Source organism: Macaca thibetana, chromosome Y (assembly GCF_024542745.1).
Source record: "Macaca thibetana thibetana isolate TM-01 chromosome Y, ASM2454274v1, whole genome shotgun sequence".
NCBI classification, from domain to species: Eukaryota; Metazoa; Chordata; class Mammalia; order Primates; family Cercopithecidae; genus Macaca; species Macaca thibetana.
In genome coordinates this window covers 13296217-13313040 of record NC_065599.1, presented here as the reverse complement: position 1 = coordinate 13313040, position 16824 = coordinate 13296217, and the positions used below count along the sequence as shown (strand labels likewise).

Genomic DNA, 16824 nt, shown 5'->3' with positions numbered 1-16824 from the left:
ATCTCTACTGAAAAAAAAAAAAAAAATTAGCCAGGCGAGGTGGTGCACGCCTGTAGTCCTAGCTACTTGGGAGGCTGAGGCAGGAGGATTGCTTGAGTACAGGAGGTCAAGGCTGCAAAGAGCCATGATCACACCACTGAACTCCAACCTGGACAACAGAGTGAGTCCCTGTCAAAAAAAAAAAAAAAAGAAAGAAAGAAAGAAGGAAAGGAAAGAGAAAGGAAAGAGAAAGGAAAGAGGAAAGAGAAAGGAAAGAGAAAGGAAAGAGAAAGGAAAGAGAAAGGAAAGAGAAAGGAAAGAGAAAGGAAAGAGAAAGGAAAGAGAAAGGAAAGAGAAAGGAAAGAGAAAGGAAAGAGAAAGGAAAGGAAAGGAAAGGAAAGGAAAGGAAAGGAAAGGAAAGGATCGTGCTTCATAAAGCAGCACCCAAACATGTTATTTAAATTCTGGACAGACCATTTCTTACAAAGACTTCAAGTTCAACTCAGGGATGTATGAGGCGGTAGAGACAACAAAAGGAAAAGTATGTTGTTCACTTGGCAGAATGTGCTCAGTTTCCTAATGCCTCAATATGAGAGGACGGAACTCTCACAGCAGGTATAATTTATGACAGTTTTAAGTCTCTGTGGGCAAGACTGATGTGAACTTTGGTAATGACTTTTAAACCACTTCATTCTTGGGCACGCAGGCCCCTGTTGCCAGGGGAAAGACAACAGTCAGGAGGGCAGCCAGCAACGCCGAGAAGTCCCATGCAGTGTGCAGCCCAGTGTACTGTCTATGGAAATTAAAATGCTCAGCACGTAGGCAACCATGGCGCCTTCCCCAGAAGCAGCACTCCAAGCAAAGTCAACCCACAATTCGCACTAAATATAACAAACACAAGTGTCCCAGACGTGTGGCCCAGGGCTGCCTCCTTGACCTTTACATTCCAATGGGGTAAATTCCAAAATGCGCCTGTTACAGCTGCTTCTGTTGACTCCTCCTCCCCACCCTTGCACGAAGAAAGAGCGAGAATTCCTGGCATCTCCATTGGGAGTGAGAATTACAGACAGCAAACTTTACAACTTAATTCTGTATAACAAAAGATACCTGTCATCAGTCCATGTCTATCCATCTATCCATCATCCATCCATCCATCCATCCACCCATCTGTCCATCCATCCATTCATCTATTTATCTATCATCTGTCTATCCATCCATCCATCATCTATCTATCATTGGATAATATCTATATTATCTATCTACCTATCTATCATCTATCTATCCATCCATTCATCTATCCATCTACCTATCATCTACCAATTATCTGCACATCTATTATTTATTATCTATCTTACTATAATCTATTTCTAGCTACCCATCCATCCATCTATCTGTCATATATCCATCCATTATCTATGTGTCTATCTATCTATCCTTATGTATCTATCATCTATATATCCATCCATCTATAATCTATCTATCCATCTATCCATCCATCCATCCATCCATCCATCCATCATCTACCATTTCTCTGTACATCTATTTATTATCTATCTTACTATAATCTATCTATCCACCCTTCCATCTATCTATCTATCTCTATCATCTATTCATCTATCTATCTATCCTTCCATCCATCCATCTATCATCTCTCTATCCATCTACCTATCATCTATCCATCCATCCATCCATCCACCTATCTACCAATCCTCTTCACATCTATTATTTATTATCTATCTTACTACCATGTATCTCTATTATCTATCTAGCTAATTCATCTATCTCTATCATCTATTTGTCATATATCATCTATATCTATTTATCTATCATCTATATATCTATCATCTGTCTATCATCCATCTATCTGTCTCCATCATCTCTCTACCTATCATCTTTCTATTATCCATCCGTCTATCCATACCTATCATCTACCTATCATGTATGTGTCCTCTCTGTATCTACTTATTTATATCTATCAATCTTTCAATCATCTACCTGTCTAGCTACAGTCTATAGATTATAAATTATCTCTACCACATTATCTATAATCTATAGTTTTCTTAGTTACTAGCTTTAAAATAATAATGGTGATTACTACTCCTTTAGACATTTCCAAAGGCCTGAGCTCTGATCAAAATTACTTCCCAAGAACAGGCGTAGCGGTCATGGACCTGTTCAGCTGTCTGTAAGGCTCTTTTGTCTCTAAGCAGAGGAGAGAGATGGGAGAGGAAGCAGGCATTCTGGACTGGCATCTGCAAAGCCCAGAGCTGGCCAAGGTAAAGGGGACTGTGTGAGCTTCACCCACAGACCTCGAAAATCATACAATGCCCAAAACAGAGCCAGAGATCCAATCCCCTACCCCGTCCTCACCCCAAGATATGGGGTTTCTCTGATCCATATCTTGAAAGAGTGTGGAGGCAGAAAGAATTACCAAGTAGAACCCCCAGTGTTGAGCCCTAAGTGTGAACATAATTTCTAAGCAGCATAATGAGTATCCCCACACCTAAACATACGACCTGTTTAGAGCTTCACCTTTCCATGCAAACTCTCAAAAAATTAATGGGACTCGCATTTAGTCCATGCGCAATGTTGTGCAACCACTACCTCCAGGCAATCCGAGGACATTTTCATCACTCCAAAAGGAGGCCCTGTACCCATTACACAGTCACTCCCCATTCCCTCTTCCCAGCCCTGGCAACCATGAGTCTGCTTTCTATCTCTATCTTCCTATTTGGGATATTTCCTATAAATGGAATCAAACACTATGTAACCTTTTGAAAATGGAATAATTTTATATTTCCTTTTTATTTATCACGGTAAATTTCACATGACATAAAATTCGCGGTTGTAAAGAACACAATTCATCACAATGTTGTACACCCACCACCTCTATCTAATCTCAAAAGAGACCCCGCACTCATTAAGGAGTATCTCCCCATTCTCCCTTCCCTAGCTCTTGACAACCACCAATTCACTTTTTATCTCTGTAGATTTGCCTGTTCTGCATATTTCATGTAAACGGAATCAAGCACCATATGGCCTTTTGTGTCTGACTTCTTTCCATCAGCATGATGTTTTCAAGGTCCATCCGTTTTCATCAATTCAACCACATAATTAAAAGTGTAAACCGGGAATCTTCCAAGCAAAGACGGTGGATGGGGAGCTCCTAGTTTCTCTTTCCTTCCTTCTGAGATAAAAGGAGAACAAACTAAAAAGTGTGCTAAGGAAGGCAAGTATGAACCCCAAACCAACAAGCAGACAGGAGAAAACTGTCAGCCAATAAGAGAAACTGGAGAAGTCACTGAAATTCTGCAGAATTCTCAGAAGCCAAATATACCCATCACCAGGGGCAAAATCAGATAATAGGATCTACTCTAAAGGAAACAAGAAGCCCAAGAAAAAAATAAGTACCACCACACAGAAGCGGAATTCCTAACCTCTCACATAACCTTGACAAATTCAGACAAGTTGGCAACCCTTGCAAGTGGGCACAGCTCAACTGACATTCCTCATTTTTATACATGTAGATATAATTACCAGGTGTTTGAAAAACACCTTCACCACAAAAGACAGAACTGAAAAGTTATGGGGTAGAGTGGGAAGAACCCCAGAAATACCAGACAGTTCATGGAATAGAAATTCAAGGAACAGACAGGCAGACATAAAAATTCTGACTGTGCTAATTAATCTTTCAAAAGATTAGGGGGAGAGGGATACATCTATAAACCAAGAATCAAATGCTATAGAAAAGATCACTGCGGCCGGGCATGGTGGCTCATGCCTGTAATCCTAGCACTTTGGGAGGCTGAGGCGGGTGGATCACAAGGTCAGGAGTTTGAGACCAGCCTGACCAACATGGTGAAATCCTGTCTCTACTAAAAACACAAAAATTAGCCAGGCATGGTGGCGGGCACCTGTAATCCCAGCTACTCAGGAGGCTGAGGCAGGAGAATCTCTTGAACCCAGGAGGCGGAGCTTGCAGTGAGCCGAGATCACGCCACTGCACTCCAGCCTGGGAGACAGAGCAAGACTCTGTCTCAAAAAAAAAAGATCACTTCAAGGATAAGAAATAGTTATTAGAAGTTAAAAATGTGATCTGCGGCCGGGCGTGGTGGCTCAAGCCTGTAATCCCAGCACTTTGGGAGGCCGAGACGGGCGGATCACGAGGTCAGGAGATCGAGACCATCCTGGCGAACACGGTGAAACCCCGTCTCTACTAAAAAAATACAAAAAACTAGCCGGGCGAGGTGGCGGGCGCCTGTAGTCCCAGCTACACAGGAGGCTGAGGCAGGAGAATGGCGTAAACCCGGGAGGCGGAGCTTGCAGTGAGCTGAGATCCGGCCACTGTGCTCCAGCCCCGGCGACAGAGCGAGACTCCGTCTCAAAAAAAAAAAAAAAATGTGATCTGCTGAAATGAAAACAGAATAACAGAAGGTTTGGAAAATGTCATTGAGGAAATCTCAGAAAGTAGAATAAAGAGACAAATGGAAAATTTCAGAAAGCTAGAAGCCTACAGGACTGATTCAAAAGGTTCACCAACATGAATTTCAGATTAAGAGAAGAGAAAAAAAATAGAGAGAAGAAAAGATTTCAAAGAAATTAAACAGGAAATGTTCTCAATAGCAGAAAGTCTTCAGATTTAAAAAGCCCAGAGAGTACGCAGCAAAAGAGAAAGAAAAAGAAAAAAGAAAGAAAGAGAGAAAGGAAGGGAGGGAGGGAGGGAGGGAGGGAGGAAGGAAGGAAGGAAGGAAGGAAGGAAGGAAGGAAGGAAGGAAGGGAGGGAGGGAGGGAGGGAGGGAGGGAGGGAAGGAGGGGAGAGGGAGAGAGAGTGAGAAAGAAAGAAAATCAGCAGTCCTTATCCTGACAATATGTTTCTAAAATTTAAAAGCACCAAGGATAAGGAGAGCATCATGAAAATGCCAAGAAAATGAAAGTAAAATAAAAATATAGGTCAATCCTATGAAGGATGAGGCTGAGACTTCTTATCGTGAATAGTGGACACTAAAACAAAGCACCATATCTAACCTCTGAGTACAATGGTCCTCAACCTAAAATTGTATACCCAGACCAAATAGCTAAATTTCTATACCCAGGCCAATTAGCACATCTGCTGCACAGTTATCTACCATGTACCATTTCTCAGGCAGGTATTTGAGTATGCGTTTCATACTAAGAATGGATTTGTATTCATTTAATTTAAAAATATATTTTTTGCACATGCCTGTAGTCCCAGCTACTTGGGAAGCTGAGACGGCAGGATTGTTTGACCCAGAAGTTGGAGGCTGCGGTGAGATATAATTGTGCCACTGCACTCCAGCTTGGGTGACAGAGCAGAGCCCTGTCTTTGAAAATAAAATGTGTGTGTATGTGTGTGTGGGTATGTGTGGGTGGGTGTGTATTTAATTGCAAAGCAGATGGTAAAGTAAAAAATAAGATAAATCAAATCATATATATTATGAAAAGAATCATCAGCAAAATAATGTCAAACTGAAAACAAAGTGCCATTTACAATTTTTGGCCTTTCATTGGCGATATTAAGATTTCTTTGTAATCTTCAATGTATAGATTATTGAAATCCGAGGAACCATGTTTAAGGACCATGTGAATTAAAGAACAGAAAGGAAAAGGAGTGCATCATTAGGAACTACAATGACAAAGGTAAGAGAACTCCCGGGAGGGGCTGTTGTTTTGAGATTTCCTCCTGAGCTGACTGTTCTGTCCATCTTCGAGATGCTTAGAGGGATTGGTTCCCCTCTGAACTTCACCACCGAATCTGAGAATGAGGGCTAAATTACACTCCAAAGGCCAGGCTTTGGGATTTTCCTCCAGAAACAGATGACTGAGGTTAGACCTTGCTATTTAGATGCTTGGTCCTGCAAGAACGAGCTTTGCAGAGTATTTGCCGTGCCAACTCCCATACCCCAGTAAGGAAGAGTCCAGTGTCTCCAATCCCACGTACTGACCTGTGCTCTTAAGGAGTGGAGAGGAAGAACAGAGAATGTATAAAATGAAACTTGGCATCGTCTGACCTGGGTCATGAGCTCCACCAGGTAGATTCAGATCCCTATTGCCCACGTCCTAGGTCTCCCCAAGAGCCCCAGAAGCCTCGTCTGTGCAGGGCATTTATGACATGAATTCTGTGGTAAGGAGAAGTCCACTTGCCTCCAATCCCACATTCTACTCTTGCATAATTAACCTGAGATCTTAACAGAGAGGCACAACAGAAAGTGTTGGGATTCTTGGTTATGTTGTGCTGGTGGTGCTTTTTGAGACAAGATCTCCCTCTGTTGCCCAGGCTGGAGTGCAGTGGTATGATTTCAGCTCACTGCAGCCTCGACTTCCTGGGAGCAAGCAATCCTCCCACCTCAGCCTCCTGAGTAGCTGGGACCACAAGTGCACACCACTACATCCAGCTATTTTTTATATTTTTTGTAGAGACAGGTTATGTTGCCCAGGCTGGTCTCGAACTCCTGGGCTCAGGCGATCTAACCACCTCAGCCTCCCAAAGTGCTGGGTGTGCCTCTGTGCTTGGCCTTTTCTTTTTTTTTTTTTTTTTTTTTTTTTTTGACAGGATCTTGCTCTATCTGTCACCCAGGCTGGAGTGCAGCAGCAGCATCACAGCTCACTAAAGCCTGGAACTCCTGGGCTCAAGCAATCCTCCTACCTCGGCCTCCTGAGTAGCTGGGGCTACAGATGCTCACCACCACACCTGGTTAATTTATTTTTAATTTTTCTGTAGAGATGGGGTCTCTTGCTCTGTCACCCAGGCTGGTCTCAAACTCCTGGCCTCAAGCAATCCTCCTGTCCTGGCCTCCCAAAGTGCCAGGATTACAGGTGTGAGCCAGCCACCATACCAGACTAGAAAACATTTAAAATGGGTCTCTATATCAACCACCCTGAGCCACAACTTCCCTCCTTTGCATTCTCTGCTCCACCCTGTACATTCTGGTCCCTGTTATCTGTCTCCTCTGCCCTTAAAAACCACATTTTCTACCCCCAACACACAGTGAAAGTCATCAGCTGCCCTGGAAGCCAACCCAACACCAACGGTTTTCTCATTGTCTGCAAATGTAAGCCAGGCCCAGACTGCTGGTCATCGCATCCCCCACACTCAGTCCCCACGTCCAGCTCAACCCCTCTGGGTCTTCAAGCACATTCTATGATATGTGCTACTACCATGGGGCTACTACCACTCCCTTAACTCGCCTGGAACTCGCTTTCCTTCCAGGCGCACGGTGGCCGTGGGAAAGACCACTCATCCCTCGGAGATCTTCCTGCAAACTCTGCTCCCCAAGATGACCCTTCTCATCACAGTCCCTCACCTCCCATGACACACGACCCTTCGTCTCTTGTGCCATCTGACCTGCTGTGCTCATTTTGCTTACTGGTGGGCTCATCGCTGACTCCTTTCCCTAGCAAACCCACGAATGAGTTTCCTGGGGCTGCTGTGAGAAAGTACCACACACTGGGAGACTTGAAGAACATATATTTCCTCTCTTACAGCTCTGGAGGCCAGGATTCTAAAATCAAACTCCAGAGAAGGCTCCTTCCTGCCTCTTCTAGCTCCTGGTGGCTCCAGATGTCCCTGGGCTTGTGGCCACACCACTCCAACCTCTGCCTCCATCTCCACATGACCTCCTCTGTGTCCGTGTCTCCTCTATCTCTCAGAAGGACACCTGTCATTGAATTTAGGGCCCACCCAAATATTCCAGGATAATCTCATCTTGAGATGCTTAACTAATTACATCCACAAAGACCCTATTTCCAAATAAGGTCTGTAAATCTAAACTAAAATTCTAGGCCTCACAACTACCTAAATGGCCAAGGGCATTCCAAAGTTAACCTGAAAAACGAGTTCAGGCCATAACGAGGAGAGAGTCAGACGTGCCTCATCATACCCTCCTCCATTTTGGAGTTCAGGAAAAGCTGACAACCATAAACATCAACACAGACCTCAAGTCTGATAAGAAACGTTTACAATCTATTCTCTCTGAAGCCTGCTACCTGGAGCTTCATCTGCGTGATAAAACCTTGGTCTCCACAACCTCTTATCATAACCCAGACATTCTCTTCTACTGATAATAACTCTCTCGACTAATCAGAACATTTAAAAATCTACCTATGACCTGGCACCACCCCCTGCAATCCCCTTGCTTCAAGTAGTCCCACCCTTTCAGATCAAAGCAATGTATATCTTACATGTATTGACTGATGTCTCATGTCTCTCTGAAATGTGTGAAAGCAAGCTGTACCCCGACCACCTTTGGCCCATGTTGTCAGGACCTCCTGAGGCTGTGTCATGGGCATGTCCTTAACCTTGGCAAAATAAACTTTCTTAATTGATCGAGACCTGTCTCAGATACTTTTGGGTTCACAGGTCCCATTCACAGCTTCTGGGGGGACATGAGTTTTATGGGGGACATTGCTTACCCCAGTCCACAGTACTGTGCCATAAGCTGCCCACACAAGGGCAACTGCTTAGAGAAAGAGTGAAGGATTGAAGCTGGAGGCAGAAGACAAAGAAGGTGAAGGGGCAGAAGATGTCTATGTGGACCTAATGACCTGCTCTCAGTGCATTACACGTTCATTGTGGATTCACTTCCCAGGCAATTCCTATGCATGAGAATCTGTTGGATGCTGGGCCCAGCAGCTGACAAGGTACAAGCTCTGTCTTCAGACACCCACGGCTCCATGAGACACATCAGCCCTAAGAAATGGGTGTTTCAATACCACAAGGGAAGCCCTATGGCTGGCAGCAGTTTTTCAAAGGGCACCATCTAAGCTCAGGGATAAATGACCAGGAAGAACTTATCCATCAAGAAATCAATGGATCAATAAACAAGAATGTATATGGCTCCCATCCATCCAGGAGTGTCTAGATGGGGCATGCCTATGCACTGTCATTAATTCCCTTTCCAACACAGAAATGTGCTTCCAAAACAAGTAAACCTGGGCTTCATCAATCAATTAAATGTCTGAGATCACCTCTGACTCCAACACCCACAAAAGCCCTCAAAATAGCTACTGTCTCCTGCCTCCAATAGGAGACTGAATTAAAAATAATAAGGCGAAGAAGAAAACGGCAGAAAAAGTCCATGAGCCAAGGCCAGAGGTGGAGATGATAGGTTGCCTGCTGCATTCCTGGAGTACGAATCCTCACAGCATAGCAACAGCAGCTGGAGAACAAGGATCCACAGAAAGAGAAGAGGTCAGAGGGCCCAAATCACAAGGTCATATGCAGCCTCTTCTATTATCCTGAGGCTTATGAGGAGCTATCTGAGGGTTCCAAGACCTGTAAGAAGGTCTCCTCTCCATGGCCAGGGAGGGCCCTCTGGCTGTCTAGAGAAAAAGATGATGCAAGTGAATTGGCCCAAAGCAAGGTGCCGAAGACAACACAGAGAAATGGCGAAGTGACCAGTGATTGATCGCCACCTGTGCTGGTTTTATAGTTCTTCATGAGGGCATCAGTGACAACTAAGAGAATTGGCAAAGTGATCAATGACTGATAACCACATGCACTGGTTTTTACTCCTTCATGAGGATCTCAGTGACAACTAAAAGAAATGACAGAGTGATCAATGATTGATAACCGTGTGCGCTGCCTTTTTATCTGTTCATCAGGACGTGAGTGACAACTAAGCGAACTGGCAAAGTAATCAATGATTGAGAACCATGTGCGCTGGTTTTTTATCTCTTCATGAGGATCTCAGCGACAACTAAGAGAAATGGCAGAGTGATCATTGATTGATAACCACGTGCGCTGGCTTTATAGCTCTTCATGGGGACCTCAGGGAAAACATTACGATTAATGAGTATTATAGACAGATGATAACCCATCCTGAAACGCCTAGGATGAAACCCTAACCCACAGGACCTCTGAATGTGTCTGTATTTGAAGATGGGGTCTTTAAAGAGGTGATTACGGTAAAATGAGGTCACTAGGGTGGGCCCTGATCCAGTAGCACTGCTGGCCTCATAACAAGAGGAGATGAGGATACAGACACACACAGAGGGATGACCTTGTGAGGATATAGAGAAAGACAACATCTACAAGCCAAGGAGAGAGGCGCCAGGAGGAACCAGCCCTGCCCACGCCCTGATCCCAGATTTCCAGCCTCCAGGACGGTGGGAGAGTAAATGTCTGTTGTTTAAGCCGCCCAGTCTGTGGGACTTTGTTATGGCAACCCCAGCAGAAAAACACAGTATTATTCAAATATATGAGTTATCCTATTATGGGCTGAATTGTGCACCTCCAAAATTCATATATGAATGTCATAACCTCCAGGACCTCGGAATGTGACTGTATTTGGAGATGGGGTCTTCAAAGAAGAGATTAAGACAAAATTAGGTCGCTAGGGTGGGCGCTGATCCAATAGGATTGGTGTCCTTATAAGAAGAGGAGATTAGGCCAAGCACAGTGGCTCACGCCTGTAATCCAAGCACTTTGGGAGGCCAAAGTAGGTGGATCACCTGAGGTAGGAGTTCGAAACCAGCCTGACCAACATGGAGAAAACCCATCTGTACTAAAAATACAAAAATGAACCGGGCATGGTGGTGGGCGCCTGTAATCCCAGCTACTTGGGAGGCTAAGGCAGGAGAATCGCTTGAACCCAAGAGGCAGAAGTTGCAGTGAGCCAAGATTGTACCATTGCACTCCAGCCTGGGCAACAAGAGCAAAACTCCATCTCAAAAAAAAAAGAGATTAGGACACAGACACATACAGAGGGAAGATCCTGTGAGGACCAAGCCCAGGAGAGAGGCCTCAGGAGGAACCAGCCCTGCCCACACCTACCTTGATCTCAAACCCAAAAGAGAATGCAGACAGGGCCACATTTAGAGTGAGAGTCTTATGGAACTACTGGATACCCTGTTTCTCTCTTTGGTTTAGAGTGGTGGGAATTCTGACCACAGTCACACAATGACAAGACAACACCAGTTGGCACAAGAGCTCTCTCCAGCAACAAGGAATCCGAGACTCAGACTTTTGCTTTGGAGCAAAAATGTGCACCTCCTGAAGGTTAGCCGCTTCCCATCCAGGACACTGTAAAACCCATCTAAAGTGCAAAGACAGACCAGCGGATTGAAATAGAACAGAAGATGAAACATTGATTGACAGGTGCTTAGCTTCCACATCGCCTTGCCTTGAAGAAACAACTGGTGATCAAGTCCTGGTGCGGCGCCAGAGAACATCCACAATTATCCAATGCTACTGCATTCAAAGAGGGAGTCTCCACTCCACGTGCCTCTGCGGCGGACACTTTCAGCAACAGCACGGAGGGGAAAAACAGCAAGAAAACCTGTCACTGCACTACAGCCCACAAAAAGGAGACACTGTCACAAAATCAGGTCCAGCCTGGAGATTGTAGTGGCTGAGAATTTTATGAATCTGTGACAACAGTTTCTTTCTACCCCTTGCTTGCCCCCCTCCACTCAAGGAATCTTCTGATCACCCCTCAAAATAACCTTAGCAGCTTCCTTCTCAGCCCTTTTCTACTCAAAGGTGGTTTTTGTTTTCTGCAAAGAGTCGAGTCTTCTCTTCTGGCACGAGGCTGACCAAGATGTATGCGAATGTCTGTCTTGAATGCTGCTATTATACAGACCCTAGCAGGCTTGGGGAAACGTGTGGCTTTCACTTCAGAGAGCTCCAAACGCGTCCCGAGAACAGAGAATCTTTTCTACCATTCCTTGGAACGGACGCTTCCAGTACACCTCGTGAAAACATCCTTAAGATTCCTGCCCCGACAATTTTCCTCTCTAAGTCCAGAGTGGGAAAAAACAGGATAAAAGCATCTCTGTGATTTACCAAATCTCTCCTCTGAATAAAAAAGTAATCTGTTTTGTTTGTGTGTTTTAAATTGCACTCATGGCCAGGCGCAGTGGCTCGTGCCTGTAAACCCAGCACTTTGAGAGGCTAAAGGAGGAGGACTGCTTGAGCCTAGAAGTTCAAGACCAGCCTGGGCAACATAGCAAGACCCTGTCTCTACAAAATTTTAAAAAGTATACATTTTAAAAAAAATACATAAAATGCACTCATGAATGATCCAGTGTGATCTGGTACAAGAAGGAGGTGTCTTGATGATTTAATGATAAAAAATAGAAGCAGTATCTTTCTTATGGGATGAGGTTACACCTTATGTTCACATATCTAGGCCTCTTAAGTCAACTGGTCTATCTGATGTCCACAAAACCCAAGGGCTGGGAGATGGGGCTCACCGGTCCTTGGGGGGCAGGCCTTTCCTGCCATTCCTGCCAGCCAGCCCTTTGCCTGCAGGAGGATTAACCTGGATTCTTATTTTGTTGTTGTTGTTGTTTTTTAGACACGGGGTCCCACTCTGTCACCCAGGCTGGAGTGCAGTGGTGCAATCATAGCTCACTGCCACCTGGAACTCCTGGGCTCAGGACCCTCCCACCTCAGCTTCCCTAGTAGCTGGGACTACAGGCAGTTGCCTCAACGCCCAGCTAAATTTTAAATTTTTTTTCCTAGAGATGTGGTCTCCCTATGTTGCCCAGGATGGTCTCCAACTCCTGGCCTCAAGCAGTCCTCCTGCCTCAGCTTCCCAAAGTGCTGCGATTACAGGCCTGAGCCACCAAGCTGGGCCATCCCTGCATCTGTACTGGAAACAGAAATTAAACCGGTGGTCTGAACTCTCAGAACTCAAGGCAGCCTCTTCCCAGAGCTTTAGGGCCGTTTCAGGAGAACAGACTTCTTCCCATCGGCCTTCCAGGCAGTGACAGTCTCAGGCAGTTCAATGCTATTCCCAAGAAACAAGCCCATTGAAACTTTCAGGACTGCATTTTACAAAAGGAAACTGGTGAAATCCCAAGGCCCCCTTCACTTACTGTAAATCACCCCCTCCCAGCAGCTGAGGCTGATGTCTCCAGCAGCCTCGGACTGGCCATTCCCTCCAGCCCCAGAGAGAGACCTGGGCGAGGCAGTGAGGGGGAGACTCGGAGTTTGGGGCAATCCTGCGGTCAACGTGGGGTTCTCCCCAGTGCAGACCAATCTCTCTCCCAAGCCAGTAAGAATAGGCAGGCTGAACTGAAGGAGCCTGAGCTACTCACCCGACATGGTCCGCGGCGCAGCGCGCAGAGGGCGCGGACCGGCAGAACTGCGCCCGGGAGCAGTGGGTGGACTTCCTCGCCACGAACGAACTCTCGGAGCAGAGGCGCCGTCTCCAGGAATCCGCGTCGATTTCCAGGCCTGGGGGCGACAGCGTGGCAGTCTCGACACCCTCAGCTGCAGGCCCCGCCGGTGTCACCCCCGGCCTCCTACCCACTCCATGTCACCTGCGCCCCACGGGGCCCCGGCCTCCCACGATGCCCCCGCGACCCCCACGCCCCGCACTTCCTCCTTGGCGCTCCAGGTGAGTTTCCTGCCCTCTGGTCAAGGGCCCCTTGACCCCCTGTCCTCCTCGCAGTCACCTGCGACCCCGCTGCCTCTTAACACCCATGCGCCCAGCAACGACACCGTCCCTGGGACACCACCCGACCTCAGCGGTGTCAGCAGCTGCCCGCCGCCCCACGCACCTGCTTGGAGTTCTGGGCACCCTCATCCCCCACTCCAGCTGGCGCCCCCTGGTCACCCCTCTCCACTCCCCGGCCCACCCCTGCGCTCCCGGACCCTAGTATCTGCACCTCTTCCGAGCTTGGGCTGCCTCTGCCCGCGCACCCTGGCCAGGTGCCCCCTCACCCGTCACCCCAGTGCCGCCCCCGCCCACCCCTGCGCCTCTCGCCGCTGCTCCTCCCCGTCCCGGCCTGCAGCCCATCCTCCCCAAGCGCCCCCGAGGCCCCTCCACGCCCTGCACCTCTCCCTTACCGCGCGCTCCCGCAGCCTCTGCCTTGGGTCCGCGTCCCCCACCCCAAGCCTCCCAGCCCTAAGCCCCCGCCCCCGTCTGTCCTCCATACTGGGGCAGCCTCCCGTCTCCCCACGCCCCGCCGCGCCCTGGACGGCCTGTATTCCCCAGTACTCGGTGCCCCGGCTCGGCGCACTCACCCCTAAATGCCCCTGGCCTACCCCCGCGCCCCGCACCCCTCCCCTCCTTCGCGCTTGGCCAACCTCTGACCTCCAGCCCCCCGCGCCCCTCGCCCCTCCTCTGCACTCCAGGCCGGCGCCCCTCCCCCAGCCCCCAGCCCCGGCCTCTGGGTTCCGCCCCCGCCCCACTGTACACCACCCACCCGCCAGACCTCCTAGGCGTTCGGGCAGTCTCTGCGCTCCCCGGCCCCCCGCCGCGCCCGGGCCTCCTCCACTGCCCACGGTCCCCTTCACCCCACTACAGCCCGTCGCACCTCTTCCGCGCTCTGCCTGCCTCGGCCCAGGGCCGGCGCTGGAGGCCCCGAGGGCAGCGATTGGCCTCTGTCCCGAAGCCCGGCCCCGCCTCCGCCCAGCCCCCGCGGGCGCGGGTCCTCTCCTCCGCCCTGCAGCCCCTGCCGGCAAGCCCGCGCGCCGCCTGGTGCCCAGCCCCGGCTGCCGGGGAGAGAGACCCGGGAACTGCCAGGGGCTGTGATCCACGCCCGCGCCCCGCCTCTCGCCCGCCGCGGCCCCCTCGGCAGTCGGCGGTTTCTAGGTTTGGACATTTAACCTTTAATCAGCCGGCCCCAAAGTAAATGTTTACGATGACTTAAGGCCCCGGGCCCAAGGCCAGCGCGCAGCCAGAGTGGAGGCCGCTCTGGAAGCCTCCCAGAGGGAGAAGGCAGGGCTCATACGCGATCTTGTTGAATGCATAAAAAATGCACGTGCGCATACTTGCACGCATAAATGAATGAATGAATGAGTGCACGAAAGAGAGAATAAATGAGTGTTTCAGATCTCAGCTGTTGAATGCATAGCGAGCGAGTGACTGGCTGTACGCATGTCGTGAGTGCATGTATGCGTGAGTGCATGTATGCGTGAGTACATGTGAGGCGTGAATGAACAAACAACTACTCATGAATGAGCGTGCCAGGAAATGGATGAACCAGTGAATCAATGTTTGTGCCAAGGAGGGAATGAATGCATTCACACGTGAATGCACGAGTTGAAGGCATGAATGAGCCAATGCATGTGTGAATGAATTTAGAGATATATGCATGAATGGAGGTGTGACTGTGTGGAAAAACCAGGTGAATGCATGCATGCATGAATGAAGGCATGAATCTATGAATGAGTGAATGAATGAGTTGAATGCATGAATGATTGAGTGAACAAGTGAATTCATGCATGCATAGTGCATGAATGAGTGGAAGGTGAATTCATGCCTGCATGAGTGAGTGCATGAATGAGTGAACAAGTGAATTCATACGTGATTGAGCGCATGAATGACTTAAGAAGTGAATTCATGCATGTATAAGTGCATGTATGAGTGAGTAAACAAGTGAATTCGTGTATGCATGAGTGCATGAATGAGTGAGCAGGTGAGTTCATGCCTGCATGAGTGAGTGAGTGAATTCATGCATGCAGGATTGAATGAGCACATGAAGGCATGCATTTATACAGGAATGAATGTGTGTGTGTGAGTGAATGAACAGAATACATGACAAGTGTGAATATGTGGATGAATGAATGAGTGAATAAATATGTATGAGTACACGAATGAGCTGAACAAACTAGCATGTGTGTTAATGCACGCACATGAGTGAAGATTGCAAACACTTCATGAATTAATGTATTATGTATGAGTGAACGAATGAATTGAATGCATGGACAAGTTAAGAGATGAATGAATGAATAAGTGAAAGTGTGCATGCATGTATGAGTGAATTCAGTGAATGAATCAATGAATGTGTGAATGCATGCATGTATGAATACATGAGTTGAATGAGGGATGATTGTGTGAGTGCATGCATGTATGAGTGCATGAGTTGAATGAATAAGTGTGTGAATGCATGCATGTATGAGTTGAATGAGTGAATGAATGCGTGAATGCATGCATGTATGAGTTGAATGAGTGAATGAATGCGTGAATACATGCATGTATGAGTTGAGTGAGTGAATGAATGCGTGAATGCATGCATGTATGAATACATGAGTTGAATGAGGGATGATTGTGTGAGTGCATGCATGTATGAGTGCATGAGTTGAATGAATAAGTGTGTGAATGCATGCATGTATGAGTTGAATGAGTGAATGAATGCGTGAATGCATGCATGGATGAGTGCATGAGTTGAATGAATAAGTGTGTGAATGCATGCATGTATGAGTTGAATGAGTGAATGAATGTGTGAATGCATGCATGTATGAGTGCATGAGTTGAATGAGTGAACTTACTTGGAGAAGAAAAGCCTTCACGTGACCATCAGAAAGCGACGGCAAAGGAACCCAGATTCTTGCCGAAACTGTCAATGGCGATCAATGCAAGCTACAGTCAGGACTTCCTGATCTAGATTAATACCTAGGATGATCGATGGTCTGTGGATACCAGGCACTGTGCTGAGGGCTGTTCCTGCATCAGCTCAGCCTTGGGGACAGGTATCGGTGGTGTTTTTAGCTCTACTTCATAGATGGACCCAGAGCTGTAAATAAACAGTGGAGGCTGTCTCTGACCTCCATCCAGCAGGCTGCATGCAAGGATTTTCCTCGCGGCTACTGGGGCTTTGTGAGATATCTGCAGGCATAGTAAGCATCAAGAGGGCACCTTTATTTATTTTTTATGTTATTACAACATTTTTTTCTGCATTCGTTTGTATTAAACAGGTTTACATATCAAATTTTACTGATTTATTTTATTTGTGTAAATGTATGGGGTAAAGTGCAATTTTGTTACATAGATAGACTGAGTTGTGGTGAAGTCTGGGTTTCCAGGGTAAGCATCACCTGAATAGTGTACATGGTACCTATTAAGTAATTTCTCATTCTCCACCATCCTCCCA

General features: G+C 47.3%; 1 protein-coding gene across 14 annotated transcripts in view; it reads right to left on the bottom strand.

Annotated features, from left to right (window-relative positions):
- The window catches only part of LOC126947228 (glycogenin-2), a 53625-nt gene extending 39304 nt beyond the window's left edge, over nt 1–14321 (bottom strand). For 7 of the 14 annotated variants that reach the window (XR_007722969.1, XR_007722970.1, XM_050777939.1 and 4 more), the window contains exons 1-2: nt 14266–14295; nt 13042–13180 (exon numbers count right to left, since the gene is read on the bottom strand). Coding sequence is in view for 12 of the 14 variants with exons in the window: in XM_050777939.1 (XP_050633896.1) it covers nt 13042–13048 (7 nt within the window). In the remaining 2 variants the exon portion in view is untranslated. The other 7 variants (XM_050777943.1, XM_050777941.1, XM_050777942.1 and 4 more) reach the window with 6 other exon arrangements.
- Between the last annotated feature and the right edge of the window lie 2503 nt (nt 14322–16824).